Below are 21855 nucleotides of genomic sequence, written 5' to 3'. Positions count from 1 at the left end.
GATTATTCAAATGTAAAAAAAAAACCGATGCCAATCCATTTGTTCCCATAACATTATAGCATTGTTTTCTGTCTTGTTTTAATGCATGCTTTTGTACTGGGCTTCTGGAGGACCGCATCGATTCCACCTTTTTATAGTTTAAAAAGATTAAACCATTTGAGTTACTGTTTGTCATCGGTCCTAATGTAATGGGGGTATATGAGTGTAGGGCAGTTTGAAGAAAACAGACACAAATGTATTGGTGTTGTCTGCCTAAATGATCTGTAACTTTCATAAAATAATGTTTCAGATGGCATTGATTACATATTTTTTTGTTTAACAAATTAAGCTAAAAATGTACCATTTCATATGTATTCAGTTACAATGTATTCTCATTGCTACATGTTTTGCATTACAGAAGGTGTAATTGACTTAAAATTACTATATAATGTAATTTGTAACTGTTTGTTTGTGCTTTCTGTGCTGTGCAATAATGTGTTGCACTATACACTGCCACCTAACGGTCAGTTCCAACATTGTTGGTGTTTTCTCTTTTAGTTGATTTCTCCAGACAAACAAATCAAAGATTAATATATACTATTAGAATGTTATAGTGCATGCGTCATTACTTGTGTCATCCTTAAAGCTTGATTCTCATCACATTGTTATTATACTGAACTGAATCATGTGTAGTGCTGTCTGAGTTAAAGAACCAAGGAAGGCAAACAACTCCCCGATGACGTTTGGATAGGGATCCATACGTATGCCCCCTTTAACACCCTCCCCTATTGCCCATACGTATCTGCAACGTATAGTGTTTAAATAAAGTGAAAAGACAAAGCCGGCGCAACGGCGGATCGTCTTTCTGGCAGTATTGCGCATTCTCCGTGCCAGCATTCTCACTTCAGCTGTGCATTCACGCGGTGCAGTTATCTGAAAGTGCGGTAGGTAGGTAGAACCGTCAAACCGTCAAAGCCTAAAGTCTTGGGTACGAGGCAAAGTGGGCGCTGCCAAGTAATTCTAGGAAACTAACGCGGTTAAGGGATTTAATGGAGGGAAAGACTGTCATGAACGGAAAGGATGCCACCTGCACAGTTTCTGTGGCAAACAAACATCCACAGAAGACAGAGGTTCCGACCGAATTAGAGGGACGGGGTCATTGGGGGAATAAAGCCGAATTCATCCTGACTGTGATGGGCGCAATCATCGGACCTGGCAATGTATGGAGGTTCCCATACCTGTGCTACAGAAACGGCGGAGGCGAGTGATTTTAAGAAGCTGTTGCTGCATATGTATATATATATGTATATGTGTATATATATATATATATATATATATATATATATATATATATATATATATATATATATATACGTGTATATATATATACGTGTATATATATATACGTGTATATATATATATACGTGTATATATATATATATATATATATATATATATATATATATATATATATATATATATATATATTGTTTGGTGCATTAGGAAGTAAAACAATCATTTTGTTGCAGGTGTGTTCTTCATACCATACATCTTGTTCATGTTTACATGCGGAATCCCCTTATTCTTCCTTGAGACTTCCTTAGGACAATACACCAGCCAGGGAAGTGTCACGTGCTGGAGAAAGATTTGTCCACTTTTCCAAGGTAAATAAAGTGGCTTATGTGTCTTTGCAAACATTGTTGCTAAATTTTTAAGTGGCTTGTCATATTTTTAAGCGGACATGGATGTAAATGGTGCCCGTAATTAGGCACGAAGTCCTTTTGACCATATCCTTTTTCACCCGATTGTCTTGGAGCGAATACAGTAATTTGTGCTTTTTCTTTAATCATATTATAATGTTTATGTTCTACGTTATTTACGTGTTGCACAGGTCACTCTGTAACCAAAAGACAGCAGTTGAAGCGAATATTATCTGTGCGCAAAAACTCACTTGTATTTATTTTTTTTCTTCTTTTTTTCAGGCATGGGCTATGCCAGTCAATTAATCATCACATTCAGTGCCACCTCATATATTATCATTATTGCATGGGCGTTCTTTTACCTGTTCTCATCCTTCAGCGCGGATTTGCCTTGGGCCACATGCGGACACGACTGGAACACAGGTACGCTGTCCTCCAGCTTTTGGCGAGGGCTTCAGACACCCGTAGGTGAAAAATATAGTTCATAAAAGTACCCCAATAATTTGTATGAAGACGTTCCTCTTAGCGGTGATGTTGGAAGTACAGATTTGATAACACGTTTTACTGCAATGTTGTTGGGGGGCAGTGGTTGTTATATACAATGCTGGGGATGTAATGTGTAACTCTTGCAGTAATAGTTTAAGAGCAACACCGATCATTTTTTTGGTGCTTTTTCAGGGTAATACAATTGTTTTCATGATTAGCATGTCATTATCTCGGGACACAACAGAACATGTTTTAAGTTCACCTTTATTTTGAAAATGAGCCTTTGTTTACTCCCAGCATGTTGTTTTCTTATATTAGACTCATGTCTGGACATCCACCATCCAAATCTGAGCCTCAGCATGACATCCAGACTGAATACCACTCTTCCTGTTGTGGAGTTCTGGGAGTAAGCATGTCAAACAAGTTGAATTGAATGCTAATTTTTCTTTCAATCCCTTTCCTTTCTCCTCCACTCCCTTTCTCTTTTCTCAACAGTCAGACAGCCTGACTGGGTCTGCCACTGCCCAGGAGGGACAGGGGGGGTGCACCAGCTGCATGCAACAGCTTGCCGAAAGTGTTCAAACATGTAGTGCAGCTTATATCATTGTTCCGACTCACCCACCATCTCATGCTGATGCTCAGTTTTCCAGTCTCCCTCTAACCCTTCCCTTACACCTATAATTATATGTTTTGCTCTCCCTCTCACCCACATCATTGCTCCCCCTGTACCTTCTCTGTCCAGGCGCCGGGTTTTGAAACTCTCTAGTGGTATTGAGGAGGTCGGTAGCTTGAGGTGGGAGCTGGTCTTTTGTCTTATCCTGACCTGGGTCATCTGCTACTTCTGCATTTGGAAGGGCATCAAGTCAACAGGAAAGGTTGGTTATTTTAAGACTGAACAACGTTCATACATGTTTTACATATTTTTGTACAAATTTCCCCTACTCGTATGAATTAAGTATTATTTTCATGAATGTCAAGTTATTTAAATCAAAGTCAAGTTATTTTAAAATGATTATTAAACCTAACATCTGCCCATCTAGTTCAATAGGACATTATCTCTCACTGGCTTAGTGGCTTCCCAACATAAATAGTTATGTTGTTTACAATGCCCTTCACATGCTGGCGCCCCCACTGCCAGCAACTGTTACCAGGTCTCTGCAGGTTATTACATCAGCAGTTTTGTATTACCCACTACTCACAGTTGTTACATTATCCCCCTTTGTATGGTGGAGGGATTTGTGTGTATACCTGTGAATCTGGGAGCTCTGTCGTGGGGGGGTAACGAGCCCCTGGTAAGGTCGTCCAAGCAAAATGTGTGCCTGGTGAGGTGTCAGACTAAGAGTGAATTTTGAACCCCAAACTGCAAATTACAAATGGGACCAAGTGAGCTATGTTTTGGCCTGAGGCTACAGGAGTTTGGATCAGATCTGATACTTAACTTATGATCCTGCAACTGTCAGCACTACGGAAATATGTGATGTCCAACAGAACAGTTTTGAATTGACCATACAAGTGGCAAAGAGTTGGTTGGGGGAATATCAAGGATTAGGGTTAGGGAAGCGATCATGCTAGGTAAGAGGAGTTTGGTGTGTCTTTAAGGCCAGAATAAATATTCACAATATCACAATCCAATACACTCAGACAGATAGTTTCATGTAAGCCTGACCAGTGTTGCCTAACACACGTGAATTAAAACAGTACAGTGGCTGAAGCTAATGTACGGTGCAGTCATCCAATTGGTGCAAGTTTAACATGTCTTACTAAATAATGTATTGGTTTAAAATCAGATGCTACAGAATTAACTACAATATTTAGCTGCCCACTACCTAATTAACCATCTACACTCATATGTTGAGAAGTTATTGTTTCAAGATCAATACACCCCAGGAGTGCTGAAAAAAATAGTTGATTAGTGGGTTGGTGAGAAATTGATCGGCAACTACTTTGATAACCAAAGTAAAAGCAAGTATTAAGCAAATATGTCTATCATATTGCTGACCTGTTACACCGTAGGTTGGTGCAAACTGGCTAAAACTGTCTTTGTTTCTTTTTTCCTTTCAGGCAGCTTTCTTTACAGCCACCTTCCCCTTTGTTATGCTGTTTGTTTTGCTCATACGTGGTGTAACCCTACCGGGGGCAATCGACGGGATCACTTACTACCTCTACCCTGATATCTCCCGCCTTTCAGATCCCCAGGTAAGTACACACATAGGATCTTTGGTGCAGAACCACTGGAGTGTTTTTTCCTACAGAGAGTCATCATGCACATAAACACACTTGTTTGTTTGACATTTTCAGGTCTGGATGGATGCTGGCACTCAGATCTTCTTCTCCTATGCCATCGGCCTTGGATTCCTCACCTCTCTTGGGAGTTACAACACCTACAATAATGACTGTTACAGGTAAGCACAGGCTAATCTGTCCAAACTGTCCAGCTGGAAATATGTCCCTGTAGAAAAAGTGAGTGTTTCTTGTTCTTTATATAATTTTTATGGCAACATTGCCCGATTACAATATTCTCTAGTCAGAAATATGGTATATTTCATCTGACTGACTGAAGGAATGTATGCCTCCACACTAGGCATTTGGACATATACAATGAATTGTACATTGAATTGTATTGACATGAAAAATGACAGCCCATGGGGAATTAATATGTAAGCCCCACATTTACATCTGCTCGTTGAACATAATGTTCAATGAGCAGATGTAAATGTGGGGCTTACATATTCATGTGGGGGATTACATATTAACACCCAACACTCCCCACACCTGTTTTAGGTAGATTCTATTTTTTTTAATATAAATGTTAATTTAGAAATAGTCTGTTATGATTGTCCTTTAAAGTCCTTTCATATCAGTAGTTTGATTTTCAGTCTTAACTTTAGTCAAAATAATAGGTGAATTGTATTTCTTATACTGAAAGACAAGCGGTATTATTTCAGGTCTATACATCCGAAATCCCCAAAATAAGTGTAGAACTTGTAATAATGAAGTTTGTTAAAGATGTCCCACATCATCTGGAAATAATTTATGCTCTATGTTTGCTTTATGAACACTTAAAACCGACACCAGAAAAGGAACAAACATAACATGAGGATTATGGGAAATGTCATGCAAGACAAACTTTTCTTCCAACGGATATAAAAGATCTGATGATCACGTTTAACACAAGCTAGTAAAATGAGAACTCCTTACACCTTTCTGGAACTGTTTTCATTTTTCTTCCAGGGACTGTTTCTACTTGTGTCTCCTGAACAGTGCCACCAGCATTGTGTCAGGCTTTGCCATTTTCTCCGTTTTGGGTTTCATGACCAACGAACAAGGGGTGGATATTTCTGAAGTAGCTCAATCAGGCAAGTACTGACCGAGCAAAACTCAACTAAAGAGTGAGCAGAGAAGAGTGAAAGAGTGATACATTTTCTGTGCAGCTTTTTCGGGGAGCTTGTATTATAAATTGCCAGACACCGTTGTTCCCTGACACTACCTGTTGAAACGTGGAAACTGTGCCAAGTTATGCCCTGTTTCTTTATCCTTATCCCTTCTATCTTATCTTCTCAAGCTAAGAAGCTTACTGACAGGCGCATACCTTATTCTGTCATCTTTTTTTCTCCTTTGATTTGTCTTTTTTTCTTGTATTACATTACTCATACCAAGTGAGCATGATTCATGTTAACTAGCAAGCAAAGTTAAAGGCAAAAAAAGAAGAAGATGAATGAGTCAGTTTTCTTATTAATCATGACCTTCATTTTATCAATCATAAATTAATTAATGATTTATGTTGTTATTTTGGCAACCGCTCAGAACTATAACTGCATCAACAGATCTGCTACTCGCATTGTAGCTGAATCAAAGCGTCAACCATCAATCATGATTCCCATTTGAAACAAACGTAAAACACTGAACACACAGTTTAGCTTCATTGACTCCTGTGACTGCTTTGCTGCTGGCAGCCAGAAAATCTGGACCTTCCAACAGCGACGACACCTCCCATTTGGGGAAAAGAACGTAATTAAATCTGATATTAACACTAATGCCAACAATTCAGCTAGTTTCATAGTAGATGGACAGAGTTTGTTATCTCCTGCGGGTGTAAACCTTGGGAGAGGTTATGTGTTCTGCGTGTGTCATCAGGTCAAAATTTGTCTTCAAATTCCATCATATGAAAAACATTCAAATGACAGTATTTTGACTTTTAATTTATTTTTGTGTAGGTCCAGGCTTGGCATTCATTGTCTACCCACGTGCTGTAGCCATGATGCCCCTGCCTCAGGTGTGGTCGGTGTGTTTCTTCCTCATGATTATTCTGCTGGGATTGGACAGTCAGGTACCGGCCGAACATCTCTAAATGAATAAACAGAGGAATTAATGAATGAACGCATGAATAAACGAAGCACTGATCATCTTTCCTCCCACTGGTTCCTTCCAGTTTGTTGGTCTGGAGTGTCTCATGACATCACTGACAGATTTGTTCCCGACTTACCTGCGCCAAGGTTTTAGACGCGAGCTGGTTCTACTGGCTATCTGCAGTGTCTGCTGTTTGCTGGGACTCTCTCTGGTCACTGAGGTGTGTACAGTTCTTCGAGCTAGACAGTTGGAAAAATCCTTTCTCAATGTTTTCTAATATATTATTTATGACGCACTTCATGTGCTTTATAAACTTGTAAATTATTACACAAAGCAGAGAAAGTAAATGCAAAAAAAAGACTAGAACCCCAAAATAAATCAGTCAATTTAAATAACACACAAAGTAAATGAAAAGAGGATAAAAACAAAGGGCTCTGTCTGATAATAAAATATTCACCAGCACCTCTAACGTGCACAATTCAACATATTGTATTTCACATGCGTATAAACACAAATTTGTCGGGGGGGGGGGGTTACGGGGGATTATGTGCTGAACTATTTCGTGGCCAGGAGGCAGTGGCTGCATACTTTATGCTAAGCTAAACTAACCGACTACTGGCTCAAGCTTCAGATTTAAGCATCGCACATATCGCTCTTAGCAAGAAAGCTAATAAGCGTGAATTTCTTTCTACTCCTTTGAATCTATATTCTTTCCTCCAGTGAAATAGCACTGCTTCACTGCTGTTGTAGCGGTTACCTTTGCCCTTGTGTTCAGGGAGGGATGTACCTGCTCCACCTGTTGGACCATCATGTCTGCAGCGGAACCACCCTGCTCATCCTCTCCCTCTTCCAGTCTGTCAGCATTGCCTGGGTCTATGGTAAGTCAGAGACAACACAACCAACCACACAACGTCTTTATCCTCTTGACCAAAATCGAATGATGAGAAACTTGTCTAACAATTTATTTCAACAAGGCAAAAACCACGGTATGGACATTTTTATATGCTGAGAAATTCCTCTAAAGTCTAGATTAACCTAATATCTTTTCTTTTCCCCAAGGTGCTGAGCGCTTTTATGGCAACATCACTGACATGATTGGTTATCGTCCATACCCTTTGATGAAGTACTGCTGGCGCTACATCACTCCCTCCTTCTGTTTTGTAAGAGTCGTTTCGTTCACTGACATTTCTTCCATGTATGTTTCTATCTGTCTACTGACTGTTCCAGAAAAGGAGGACCAACCACACTGAGAATTGCAGATAAATCTCCGGTAATGTACACAGCCGAGAATAGAGACATGAATAATAACTGGAGAATCTATATGTAAAGCACCCGTCTTACTTCATCCCCTTTTGAATCTTTAGTTTAATTTGCAATTCCTCCTAGCATAACTTCACAGGTTTGAGGTTAGAGTTATTTAAGTAGGTGTCTTGTCTTTTGAGTTCCACAGTTATGTTAGTACAGGCTGTAACATTTCACGCTAATCCACTTTGTCTCCTCTAATCCCAGGGCACTTTCATCTTCTCCATCGTCAAATACACCCCGCTGAAGTTCAGTAGCAGCTATGTTTATCCACTCTGGGCTAACATCTTGGGTTGGTTCATAGCATCTGTCTCCCTCTCCCTCATCCCTCTGTTTATGGTCTACAAAATAAATCAGGAAAAAGGCCCTCTTCGACAGGTGAATATACTCCTCTTGCTTCCCTCTGATTTGCTTTAGCCATTTCTTTTCACTGATGTTTGGTAAAACTTTTAACCTCTGATAAAGATTATGGTTATTTTGTGTTTGTTGGCAGTTAAAGAAGAGGTTCTGAGCATTATTGGAGGTTCTTGTATTTTAAGAGCAGTTTGCAGAAAACATCTGTGGGATTATATTACTTGAAAAACACATGTTGCAATTGCAATAGTTACTTTTAATTGAGTAATGTTTGCTTAAAACAACAGTGCCCAGCTGCTTTCGGAAATTATTGCACTTTAAAACATGTTTTAATGATTTTCTGAAAACATCTGCAGGTGGAATTAATGGTTTGAGGCTGATATCCATCGAGTTGGAAAGTAATGAAAAGATGGACACACATTGTTGGTTTGGGGCTTTTCATATGGGTTTGTCGACAATAGCAAAAATATAGAATCTCACCTCATTCTTCCCTTATTGCACAGATGCACAAAGAGCAGCTTTTTACTTAAGCAATAAGGTAAACTCGAGGCAGTACTGTATCGTCAATAATGTACAGTTCAAGGGTGTTGTTAGCAAACCTTTGAACAGTACATTATTGTTGATACGGTACTGCCTCGAGTTTACCTTATTGCTTTTATAATACGGTTACCTGCGACATTATTAATAGTAAGTAAATATTAAGCTGCCTTTCAGCACAAAATAGTTGTAGCCACTAAACGTTGTGTATCGCATTTCAGTGATAGAGAAAATAGTCCCGTATGTGTGGCGGTTGCTAGGGAAAGACACACACACACACACACACACACACACACACACACACACACACACACACACACACACACACACACACACACACACACGAGAAAGAGAGAGTCTGTGATTTACTGACCAGGCCGGTTGAAAGGCCTCGCGTCGGGAAATTACCGACGGTGATTATCTCTCACTGGGAATCATCACGCTTTTGTGATCAAACCCTTTTCATTCCTCATCTTAGTTTCTGGTTTTAACTACGACTAATTAGTCTGCTCGCTCAGAGCGGTATCTGCTCTCCTCGCCCCCATTATTCACCGCTGCCATTCTCATCAAAAGTCATTCCCCCCAAAATATCAAAGTTTACACGAAACATGTTGTTTGAAATGACAACTAACGGTCGTGCAAAATCTACCTGTTATTTTGAGTGCGCAATGATATGGAACGCTCTGGTAAATGTAAACAGGCGTACAGTACATTATGGCTCAATTAACGTACACCCTGTGATTCCTTCTCAACCAATCAGAATGCTTGATTTCATCTACCCGTATTATAATGGACCTTTTAGTATATCGCATCGGTTGGGTGCAAGAATATCACTGTTTTTTAATGTTTCATATGATTAAATTATACTTGAGTGCTGCAAAGCAGTCCTTTCATTCCAAGGTGGAACTTAATTATACAATCTTAAAACATCGATGCAAAATATAATTATGTGAAAAATACTTTTAAAAGGCAGAATAATTGTACCGTACACTATCATCATGCAGACATAAAGGAGTAATGGTGCAAAGCATCACTCCTGGTTATGCACAAAGTAATGAAAAATGCAATGTGTTTCATCCTCAGCTCAACTGAATTTCACATCACTTTTGAATCTTTTTTTCCCCTCAGCGATTCTTGTTGCTCTGCCAGCCTGTGGACTTTGCCTTGGATCAAAAACGTTTTCCCACAATGGGGGCCACTGCCCTTACAGAGCTCAAACCTTTATTCCAAAATGGAGAACTCACTCAGGGAGCACAAACCGTAGTAGTCAATCATGAGTAATACGACATTGAGAAGTCATTCCAAAACATTTATTTTGTTTCTGTACTGTAGCCAGCAAAGATAGTTACAGACTATTCTTCTTTCATGTAATTTTTTTTTCCATATCATTTGGCAGAAATCATGAAACTGTCACATTTGGTAAAGATGTATTTTGTTTCAAAAGAACATGTCTTTGCTTCATTCTGAGGTACAATACATGCACAATTTAAAGCTTACACATATGCTTAGATCTCAAAGGTCAGTTTGTTGATCACTGACTGACATGTTGCATTTGAATGTGTTTTTTTATGATTTCCCTCCTTTTTGTTGTAACTTGAGCTGTTTGATTGTACATGATACATTCTGTATTCTAAAACACATACTGGCTATGTTCTTTTAAGCTTTTCATTCAGTGAAGTTGGTAACCTCATCTTGTGTGTGGAAGATGTGTGTGTGTGTGTGTGTATATATATATATATATATATATATATATATATATATATATATATATATATATATATATATATATATATATATGTGTGTGTACCGTACTTGGGAGCGTTTTAGTGAAACGTTATAATCGCAGTGATATCACTGGCCATAAAAACCTGCCTATATAGTGTGACAAAAAATCCAGGGCAAACAAATAACTCAAAACTGATTAAAGTTTTGGACTGAGTTCAGTTTAGCTCCAGGGGACAAGCGGATGTGTGAGATCCACACCCTTTTGAAAGGGTGTGTGTGAGAACTACAACAAAACATGCATGAAGAATGTTTTTTAGTTTGAGAATACTTCCCACCTCAATGAATCAGTGTGTTAATTGGAACAGCAGTGCTCTTCCTTTCTGTTGCCCCCCCCAATATGTTCATGGTGCCAAGTTACCCAGTCAATCGTGTCCCCATGTGATCCAGTACATATTCCAGCTCCAGTAGGTCTGCTTGTTTTGTAAACCTACCCACATTCCTTTTGGGTGTGAACAATGCAGTCACATCAACAGCAATCACATTAGATAGGCTATACTGTTCTAAAACTAAAACTGTGCACAGTAAGTGTGAGTGAGATGAGTGTGGAGTTTATATTAAAACAAAAAAAAATGTGACCTTAAGAATAATGTTGGTGTAGCGTTAAAAAAAGAGCTGAATTTTCAAACTGAACTGTGAGTTTAACTGATTGCAAGGTGAAAACCTGGCCCAAACTGTGTAGGTGTGAAGAAATGTGAGTGAAATGAGTCTGGAGTTTATACCAAAACTGAAGAAATGTGACCCCTAGAATAACTCAAAACATGTTCAAGTTTGCCAATGTTGGTATATAAGCGTAAAAAAGAGCAGATATTTTTTAACTGAACTAAAGTTGACCTTGTGAGTTTAGCAGAGAGCCAGGAGGCCTTAGAAGGGCTGTTTGTTCAGTGTGAATATAGCTTTACATGTGCATATCCACATGAAAACGCTCAAAATGTTCCAGTGGTTTTGAAAACAAAATCATTCTTTGTGGATCTGGCAGAAGGCCCGAGGGACGAAATGTCCTCATAATAAAGAGATACATATGGAGCCAGAGAATGTAACACTTTTTTCCTGCTTGCAAAGAAATCAGTAGTGATGGCGAGATGAAGCTTCCTGAAGCATTGAAGCTTTCCATCCAATTGGTTCGCTCATGTACCGGAGCTTCATGGAGCTTCATTTGCTCTACTGCGCCACCAAGTGGACAATAGATGTAAAACAGGCAGAGTGATCATAACGACACCATGGCTTTGGTGTGTGAAGCTTTAAATGGAATAAATTATGTTTGTGACGCCAATACATCAATTATTAACGTATTAATATTGTGTCTATCTTTATGATATATTGGCGGGGTCAAAATCAAAACTCGAAACAAATTGGGAGAGGGTTGTGATGTGACTGTGGGTCAGTGGTTAGAATATCTGACTTTCAGTCAGAGGATTGGTGTTTCAAGCCTCAGCTCCGCTTGTTGATGTGTCCAATTGTTTTAAATTAAAAATAAGAACTTTTCCACTGTGCTGGGCTTTTTGAGACTATTTCGCCTGCTTTATAAAATACCCTTTCACAGGCACACATGAAGCTGGTACAGAGAGGAAGGGGGGAAATCCATTGAGTTTCTCTGCCTCTTATATTTCAAAACGCACGGCAAACCCACAAACTATTTTCTGAATCAGTCACGTGGTACGGCCGGCTCGCGAGGCTTCGAACGTCACCGCATACGTCATCGACACAAGCCTCGCTACGCGCTTCACCAAAATCTATCTGGATTACTCGACACGCGCATCGAAGCCTCGACACGAAAGGACACATCACTAGAAATCAGAGCCTTGAACCCACCAAACCGCTAATCTATTTTTTTATTCTTTTAAATGCACATTTCAGCTCTGGCCATTATTGTGTTTAAGTGAGGTGCTGGAAAAGAATTTGCCTGCAAATACTCTCCATTGGCTGAATATAAGTTCAAGACATTTGGCATTTGGTCAAATAATAGAAAAGGATCTCCACCGAGTCTTGATGACATCGTTACATTAAACGTGACAAACATTTTTGGCCTTTAAAAAAAATTGAAATCCCATTTGATTGTGTCAGTCATCACTTATTATTATCATCAATCATTTCATCTCTCGTGACCTGTCAGTATCAGTTATAATTTGCTGCAGAGAAATTAATCAAATAACAGCATTGTGTTGACATCCAATGTGCAAGTGAGAAGGAACATGTACAGACAAATGCTAGGTTAAAGAGGACCTGGCTGCCTGACAGCTACAGATGTTATTGAGGGATTGTGTTGCAGCAACACGGCAGAGTCAACAGGATTGTGCCTGAAAGTTGTTAGGGAAATAATATAATTACATTTGTGGAGAGTCTGATGCGCAATAATTTGTAAATAAGATGTGAACTTAACATTGAACAGGCGCGTCAGGCATTTGGGTTGAAGATAGGACAGAACGAACGTTTCAGGCAGATTGAAGGTTGTTTTAAAAAAAGCTCCAACACATACTGTCTTTACAGAGAAAGACATGCAGGTGAATGACCAAAGAATTTGTTAGATTGCACGACCCAAGTGAACACGCAAAGTACATGGAAATAACAGCATAAAACAGCCTCATGACAGAAAGATCAAGACTAAAATATGGAGAGCTTTAAGTCAACATGGAGATTTCAGTGAAGGAAGGGGGAGGAAGTAAAAAAGCTAAAATTGGTAAAGTTAGGAACAAAGGATTTGACAAAGGCCATAAGACCGTGATTAATATTGGACCTTATTTTTTGTATAAAAAGTCTCAGGATCAACTAACTTTACCACAGGACGACACATCCCTGTATACCTTTGCCTCGGCGGAGCTCTGTGTGACGTACCTGACCTAAACCTCGAGAGCCTCGAGTTCAAGCATCCCTGCTGAATTATGCACGAAGGGTATCTGATTAATCACCGGCCTTCTTTTCAACTCTTTCTCTGATTTACGCCGCCGGTCATGTGCACACATTTCTTACACATTCGAAATCCTACACCGACACACATCTGCTCCTTTAGCTATCCTCCCGCTGCTTCCACCCAGGCGCCTGTGCTTCCTATGCTGCAGTCTCATCCCAAGTAAGCCACAAAACGACTGAGACGAAACACAATACTGTCATTCTTTCACAACATGGGATGAGTTGTGCATGAGAACAGGCTACAAACTTTCTGTTCCAGTATGATAATATATATTTTAGCCCCTCCATCAGACATCCCTTTATACTATATGTGAGACCATCATCATTTGAGACTCCATATGATGTTTTCTGACCGCTCCCTACCTCATGCACACTCTGTTCCCACGATAAAGCTGTTCTCTCTACAAAGTGTGAACTTTTCTTTCCCTGCTATTTAAAGGACAAAATGATTCGCATTAACCTAGTATCGGTGACTGGATAACACATTTGATCAGATTATTGATATGAATACTGTAATGGAAAATGTAACTTGTCAAAATTCCTTCAGTGGAAAGCAAATGCGATGTGAAACACTTAAATGTCTTTAAGTATTTATTAAACAGAAACTAGTAAAACATTCAGCTGAATGGGCAGAGCTCTTCCCCACAAAATGGTTCAGAGGTCTGACCCGGAAAAATGGTTCACATAAGTTTTATACATCAACAATTATTTTTGAAATGGTTGCCCTCTCCCCTTTCCCCTCCCCACACTGCCATCCGCGTGTAGATAGGAGAGAGTCCACGTGCAGACAGGGGACCGTCCACTAGTGATGGCGAGATGAAGCTTCCTGAAGCATTAAAGCTTTCCATCCAATTGGTTCGCTCATGTGCCGAAGCTTCATAGAGCTTCATCTGCTCTACTGCGCCACCAAGTGGACAATACATGTAAAACAAGCAGAGTGATCATAACGACACCATGGCTTTGGTGTGTGAAGCTTTAAATTGAATAAATTATGTTTGTGACGCCAATACATCAATTATTAACTTATTATTATTGTGTCTATCTTTATGATATAATGGCGGGGTCAAAATCAAAACTCGAAACAAATTGGGAGAGGGTTGTGATGTGACTGTGGGTGAGTGGTTAGAATATCCGACTTTCAGTCAGAGCATTGGTGTTTCGAGCCTCGGCTCTGCTAGTCCATGTTGATGAGTACAATTCTTTAAGTGAAAATAAGAACTTTTCCACAGTGCTGGGCTTTTTGAGACTATTTAGCCTGCTTTATAAAATACCCTTTCACGGACACACATGAAGCTGGTACAGAGAGGAAGGGGGAAATCCATTGAGTTTCGCTGTCCCTTATATTTCAATTCGCACGGCAAACACACAAACCATTTTCTGAATCAGTCACGTGGTGCGGGCGGCTCGCGAGGCTTCGAACGTCACCACATACGTCATCGAGACAAGCCTCGATACGCGCTTCACCAAAATCTACCTGGATTACTCGACACGCGCATCGAAGCCTCGACACGAAAGGACACATCACTACCGTCCACGTCACCCAGCTGGCGCCTGCCACTTTGTCGCGGCCCTGAGAAAGGAAAAGTGATAGCCAAAAGGAAGAAAACAAGAAAACAGAGGAATCCAAAACAATAGGAAGATACCCTTGCTATCATCCCAAGGATGGCTCGGTTCAGTCTGGGCGAACTGACCTCACCAAATGGTCCACATGTTTAAGAATAATACCTTCTAAATAAAATCTCCACCACAAATACGTTACATTCAATTACCAGTTGCATTTTCCTACCACACAAGACTAATTAAATTACAAGTGTTTGTATTGTAATTGATATGTAATTTCATTAGGGGAAACATTTTTATAATTATTGCTATTGATGAGTGGTATGTGATTTAAATAGCAAGCTCCTTTGAGCTAACTGAGGCATACGGTCTGAAATGTTTTGATATAACAATTTAACAGTTTTATTTTATTTCTGACTTGTTTATATAAGATAAGTTACATTTATGATATAGATCAAGGACGTCCTGAAGCACTTCCACATCATGTATGAAGAGAGACAATAAACAATTCCAAGTCCGTATTTGCACAACCCAGTGTGAGTAAAGGTAAAATAAAGAGCGGCCTCTAATAGCATATTAATGGAGGATGGCGAACAAAACTCACAACAATATTATGTCCAAGAAATCCTTCTTCGGGATTTGTCTCCAAAGTTTCTCAGTCATCCAGCAAGCAGCTGCCAGCTAGCTACCCAGCAATGTAATTACATTAATGCTTGTATGACACAAGTTACATTTGTCACCTAAGTTAAAAATACAACTTCAAACATAATGCACATAATAACTCAAACATAAGATAAAGCACTTAATAATTGTCTTAGAAGATGTATTAATCATAAAGTCAGTTAATTATGTCAGGGGTATCCAGAGATGACATGGCCATTCATCATTTGCTGTCATTTTGTGTATTCTACCCCACAGGTCCATTATGCAAGAATAAATGGTGATTTAGAAATATTTGGATAGATGGATCCCAGATGTAACGCACATGAAACACACACAGGGAACACAGCTTGGATCTATATAGTGTAAAGGTCACAGACTATTTAAAAGATGGATAGTTAATCAGTTTACAGCAGGGAAATGCAGGCGAGATATACAGCTGTTTGACAAGCAGACCAGATATGTTGCTAGAATAAAAACAGACATTATACAAGATAACAACTGAGTGTGATATTTTATGGATACTAGCACATACAGGAAGTAAGGAGATGAATGAGCAGATCAATTTGCAATAGAAGACACAAAAAATAACCACACTTACATAACAGTTACCTTTAGTAACACAGAAGTGGAGAGTGCAATCAAGCACAGATAAAGGAAAGGTGGCAGAGGTAGGGGAAGGAAGAGACAACGAGGTAATGCTTTTTAAGGAATTTCAATAAAAGGTCAGAAAAATGAGCGGTACAGGAAGAAGTAGGAGAGAGGAGGCAGTAATATTCATATGAGGATTTAGACCAGGGGTGTCAAACATACGGCCCGCTAGGGGGTCCAGTCCGGCCCGCGGGATAATTGTTAACATTTACCATCTTAGAGTGTAAAAGTTAAGTTTGGACACATGAAGGCAAGAAAGATAATATTATGGTATAAGCTATTCAATTCAAGACGACATTGTGGCTATAATGTTTTTTTTATTTTTATATATTTTTAAAAACAAATATAAAAAGGTTAAGTTGTGTTGGTGGGATAGTATAATCATAATGGACTCCTCATAATAATAGAGTAGGCCTATCGGACACTGGACTTGAACATAAACAAAAGCTAACACATTCATTTACAGTGATCTTAATACAACTTCACCCTGTGGACCCATCACTCTCAAGGAGAATTATCGGGGTCGGGTGCTATGTAGACCAGGCGGCGGGCCAGGCAGGAGGCCTGGGTGAGCCGATCGCCGGCAGCATAGACTAGCTCTAGGGACGTGGAACGTCACCTCGCTAGCGGGGAAAGAGCCGGAGTTGGCGCAGGAGGTGGAGCGGTACCAGCTAGATATAGTTGGGCTCACCTCCACGCACAGCATGGGCTCTGGAACCAGGCTACTGGAGAAGGGTTGGACTTTGTCTTTTTCTGGAGTTGCCCAGGGTGAGAGGCGCCGGGCGGGAGTGGGCATACTCACGAGCCCCCAGCTAGCCACAGTTTGTCCATAACGAGCACCATGTTTGAGCATAAGGTGGCTCATAAGTGTGCCTGGTACCAAAACACCTTAGGCCGGAGATCAATGATCGACTTTGTAATCGTATCATCTGATCTGCGGCCGTATGTTTGGACACTCGGGTGAAGAGAGGAGCAGAGCTGTCAACTGATCACCACCTGGTGGTGAGTTGGATCAGATGGCGGGGGAACCGACTAGAAAGACCTGGCAAGCCCAAACGTGTAGTGAGGGTGAACTGGGAACGTCTGGCAGAAGATCCTGTCCGGGAGGTCTTCAACTCCCACCTCCGGAAGAGCTTCTCACACATCCCAAGGGAGGCTGGGGACATGGTATCCGAGTGGACCATGTTCAAAGCCTCTATTGTGGACGCGGCTGCTCGGAGCTGTGGTCGGAAGGTCATCGGTGCCTGTCGTGGCGGAAACCCGAGAACCCGGTGGTGGACACCAGGGGTGAGGGAAGCCGTCAAACTGAAGAAGGAGGCCTTTCGGGCCTGGCTGGCCCAGGCGTCTCCTGAAGCAGCTGAGAGGTACCGGCAGGCCAGAAGGACTGCAGCTACGGTGGTCGCGGATGCTAAAACTCGGGCATGGGAGGAGTTCGGGGAAGCCATGGAGAAGGACTTTCGGTTGGCCTTTCGGTTGGACTTTCGGTAAGGAGGGTAAGGAGGTTCTGGCAAACCATCCGACGGCTCAGCAAGGGAACTGGCCAAAATATGTGCTAATTGTCAGCCATTTTGCATTGGGCCGAGTGCTAATTGTGAAAAATGTGACACGGTGTCTTCGATATTTGACAATTGGGAAAATATGACAAATGGAACACATTTACATGGCGCCGATCGGGAACAAAACTGACAATTGGCTACACGAATGACAAATGGGGCATGAAGGTGTGTTGAACTACGAAATCCTGCGGGGGGCGACATTTTACAACTAATTGATCCTGTGACAGATTGGAACTATACTGACAATAGGACTAAAGTATTTTGTTTCATGCAAATGTGGGAGTGTATTGTGACGTTTAGGGCCATTTGTGCCAATTGGAACAAATATTCCTCAAATCATCTGAAAGTCCTTGAAAGTCCTTGAATGACCTTGAAAAGCTTGAAAAGGTTGGAAATTTGTTATTATTCCAAACTAATATTTTAAATCAGGTACGGTGGACAACAGAGGACTCTCTTCAAGCATCAGTTGGTTTTAACTAGCTAGCATGCTGATACCGGAAGTTAGCTTTCTAGAGGGTCTACAGACTTGTGCTTTTAGTATGTCATTTAGGGCATCCAGGGCAATGGTTCCACCAAGTTTCAAGCACTTTGGAACTTTTTCTAAGGGAGCTTTTGACCTTTGAATGTGTGAGTTTGGGTGTTTTGGTTTTTTTTAAACCACTCCCACGCATCGATGCTAAGGGCTAGCGTGGTATAAATGACATGGTTGGGCCCCATTTGGGAGTGGCTACAACGTGAAAAAGAAAACTAAGCTCTGACCTGTTTAGAAAAAAATGACCTTCAAACTGAACAATATCAACCCCACGACCTCATTGTAGGCCCCTTGCAGAGTGTCTGTGCAAAATCTGGAGTCTTTAGAACAAATCTGTGAGATATTATGACCATTCTTAAAATTGACTGCCGTATGGGACCATTTGTGACGATTGAGCTCATTTTGAGTAAGGAATCAAGAATCCTTGTAATTCAAAAATGACAATTTGACTACATTAACATGGGCAAAATAGTTAGTCTTATTGTCCCTGTCTGTGACAATTGGGTCATTTTCAAAAGTGCATTTTTTGAAAAAGGCCTTTCAGAGGCCTTTCTCGACTCGAGTGAGATTTTGCTGGGTGCACTTGAAAACACTTTTTTGTGCAAAAACACTTTTTTGCACAAAACTAGAGTATGGTGGACAACAGAGGACGCTCTACTAGGGCCAGTTAGTTTTAAGTAGCTAGCATGCTGCTACCGGAAGTTAGCTTTCTAGAGGGTCTAGAGACTTGTGCTTTTAGTATGTCATTTAAGGCTTCCGGAGCAATGTTCCCACCAAGTTTCAAGCAGTTTGGACCTTTTTCTAGGTGAGTTTTTCACCTTTGAAAGTGTGAATTTGGGTGTTTTTTGGGTTTTTAAACCACTCCCACGCAGCGTGGCTAAGGGCTAGAGTGGTATAAAGTACATGGTTGGAACCCATTTGATAGTGGCCACACCTTTAAAGAAGAAAGCTAAGCTCTGACATGTTTAGAAAAAAATGACCTTCAATCTGAACAATATTAACCCAATTACCTCATTGTAGGCACTGTCCTGAGTGTCTGTGAGAAAAATGGGAGTTTAAAAATGAATATTTAGGAAATTATTGCAATTTTTACACTTGTCAAAAAAACAGAAGGAATTGGGGTCAAAGGTTACACGTGACTGTTTTGGAGGCCTTAACTTGCAGCTTTTGGCCCCAGATTTGAGGGTATGTATGTTGAGAAGCCCCTCTTAATTTAGGAAAAGAATCCACATCTCTAAGTGGTTTTAAAGTAATTAATTTGAATTAAAAGACTGTTGAATTGTCTTTTTTACGAATTATAAGGATTACTGATTTCTTACAAAATGACAATTCGACTACATTAACATGGGCCAAATACTTAGTCTAATTGTCAATTGCCACTGACAATTAGACTAAGTATTTGGCCCATGTTAATGTAGTCGAATTGTCATTTTTTGAATTATAAGGATCATTGATTCCTTATTGAAAATTCAGCCACACGTGGCAAAGTCCAAGTGTGTGTTTTAAGATGGTTCCTGAGGTATTGGATCCAAAATGTTCGCCATTTAATGCTGATTCGAGATATCTATGTCTCATTGTGTAGCTTTTCCAGATGTCAACTACAGCTATCGGTCCCAGATTGGATGCTATCTATGTTGAGAAGCCCCCCTATCGCTACCAGACTGAATGGTATCCTTGGCTGGGTACAGCTGAGTCAATGAGACCCCCCCCCCCCCCCCCCTGGAGGTCCAAGACCTTTATAACGGACTTAGTAGACCTGGTCCGGGTCCCACCAAAGTGATAAGGACCCCCGTGCAGGTCCAGACCTGTACCCAGACCAAGTCCTCCTTGGCTGGGTGCAGCTGAGTCATCAGGAGCCCCTGTAGGACCAAGACCTTTATGAGGGACTTAGCAGACCTGGTCCGGGTCCCACCAAAGTGAACAGGACTCCCATGCAGGTCTCAGACCTGTACCCAGACTTAGTGCTCCTTGGCTGGGTGCAGCTGAGTCATCAGGAGCCCCTGTAGGACCAAGACCTTTATGAGGGACTTAGCAGACCTGGTCCAGGTCCCACCAAAGTGAACAGGACTCCCATGCATGTCTCAGACCTGTACCCAGACTTAGTGCTCCTTGTCTGGGTACAGCTGAGTCATCAGGAGCCCCTGTAGGACCAGACTTAGCAGACCTGGTCTGGGTCTTAGATAACCAGGGGCCTGGGACTTAGATCACCAGGGCTCTGAGGGTCTTAGATAACCAGGGGCCTGGGACTTAGATCACCAGGGCTCTGAGGGTCTTAGATAACCAGGGGCCTCGGACTTAGATCACCAGGGCTCTGGGCACTTAGAAAAAGCAGGGGCCTGTGACTTAGATTACCAGGGCTCTGGGCACTTAGAAAAAAAACAGGGGCTTGGGACTTAGATCACCAGGGCTCTGGGGTTCTTAGATAACCAGGGGCCTGGGACTTAGAGAACCAGGGCTCTGGAAATGGAAAAAAGTTGTAAATCAGACAATACTTAGTCTAATTGTCACTGACTGACAATTAGACTAAGTATTTTGCCCATGTTAATGTAGTCGAATTGTCATTTTTTGAATTATAAGGAGCATTGATTCCTTACAAAATGACAATTAGACTAACTATTTTGCCCATGTTAATGTAGTCGAATTGTCATTTTTTGAATTATAAGGATCATCGATTCCTTACAAAATGACAATTAGACTAACTATTTTGCCCATGTTAATGTCGTCGAATTGTCATTTTTTGAATTATAAGGAGCATCGATTCCTTACAAAATGACAATTAGACTAACTATTTTGCCCATGTTAATGTAGTCGAATTGTCATTTTTTGAATTATAAGGATCATCGATTCCTTACAAAATGACAATTAGACTAACTATTTTACCCATGTTAATGTAGTCAAATTGTCATTTTTTGAATTATAAGGAGCATCGATTCCTAACAAAATGACAATTAGACTAAGTATTTTGCCCATGTTAATGTAGTTGAATTGTCATTTTTTGAATTATAAGGATCATTGATTCCTTATTGAAAATTCGGCCACACGTGGCAAAGTCCAAGTGTATGTTTTTTAGATGGTTCCTGAGGTATTGGGTCCAAAATGGTCTCCATTTAACGCTGATTCGAGATATCTATGTCTATGTCTCTATGTTGTGTAACTTTTCCAGATGTCAACTACAGCTATCGGTCCCAGATTGGATGCTATCTATGTTGAGAAGCCCCTCTTAATTTAGGAAAAGAATCCACATCTCTAAGTTGTTTTAAAGTAATTAATTTGAATTAAAAGACTTTTTTTAAAGATTCTGCCAGTGACAATTCGGGTAAATTTGGGAGTTTGGCACTCAGCCAATTCCCTCTTGTGAATGATTTGGAGGGAATTTCACCTCATGACCTCATTGTAGGTCATGTCCAGAGTGTCTGTGCAAAATCTGGAGTCTTTAGCACTTACCTTTGAGATATTATGGACATTCTTACATTGGTAAAAAAAAAAAACACAAATATGAGGT

General features: G+C 40.5%; 1 protein-coding gene across 1 annotated transcript; it reads left to right on the top strand.

Moving 5' to 3' along the window:
- Window positions 1-1046: 1046 nt before the first annotated feature.
- LOC306753904 (sodium- and chloride-dependent GABA transporter 2-like) lies at window positions 1047-10333 on the top strand (the record flags this gene model as incomplete). Its single annotated transcript, XM_079237818.1, has 14 exons — window positions 1047-1239; window positions 1509-1643; window positions 1962-2102; window positions 2484-2571; window positions 2908-3040; window positions 4227-4361; window positions 4464-4567; window positions 5397-5521; window positions 6380-6492; window positions 6595-6732; window positions 7288-7390; window positions 7572-7672; window positions 8022-8192; window positions 9834-10333. 14 exons carry the CDS (start codon window positions 1047-1049, stop codon window positions 9984-9986), a joined length of 1833 nt encoding a protein of 610 aa, XP_079093944.1. The 3' UTR covers window positions 9987-10333.
- Between the last annotated feature and the right edge of the window lie 11522 nt (window positions 10334-21855).

Source organism: Taurulus bubalis, assembly GCF_910589615.1.
Source record: "Taurulus bubalis genome assembly, chromosome: 2".
NCBI classification, from domain to species: domain Eukaryota; kingdom Metazoa; phylum Chordata; class Actinopteri; order Perciformes; family Cottidae; genus Taurulus; species Taurulus bubalis.
Note: the sequence above shows the minus strand (reverse complement) of the source record. Positions and strands in the feature narration are given on the sequence as shown.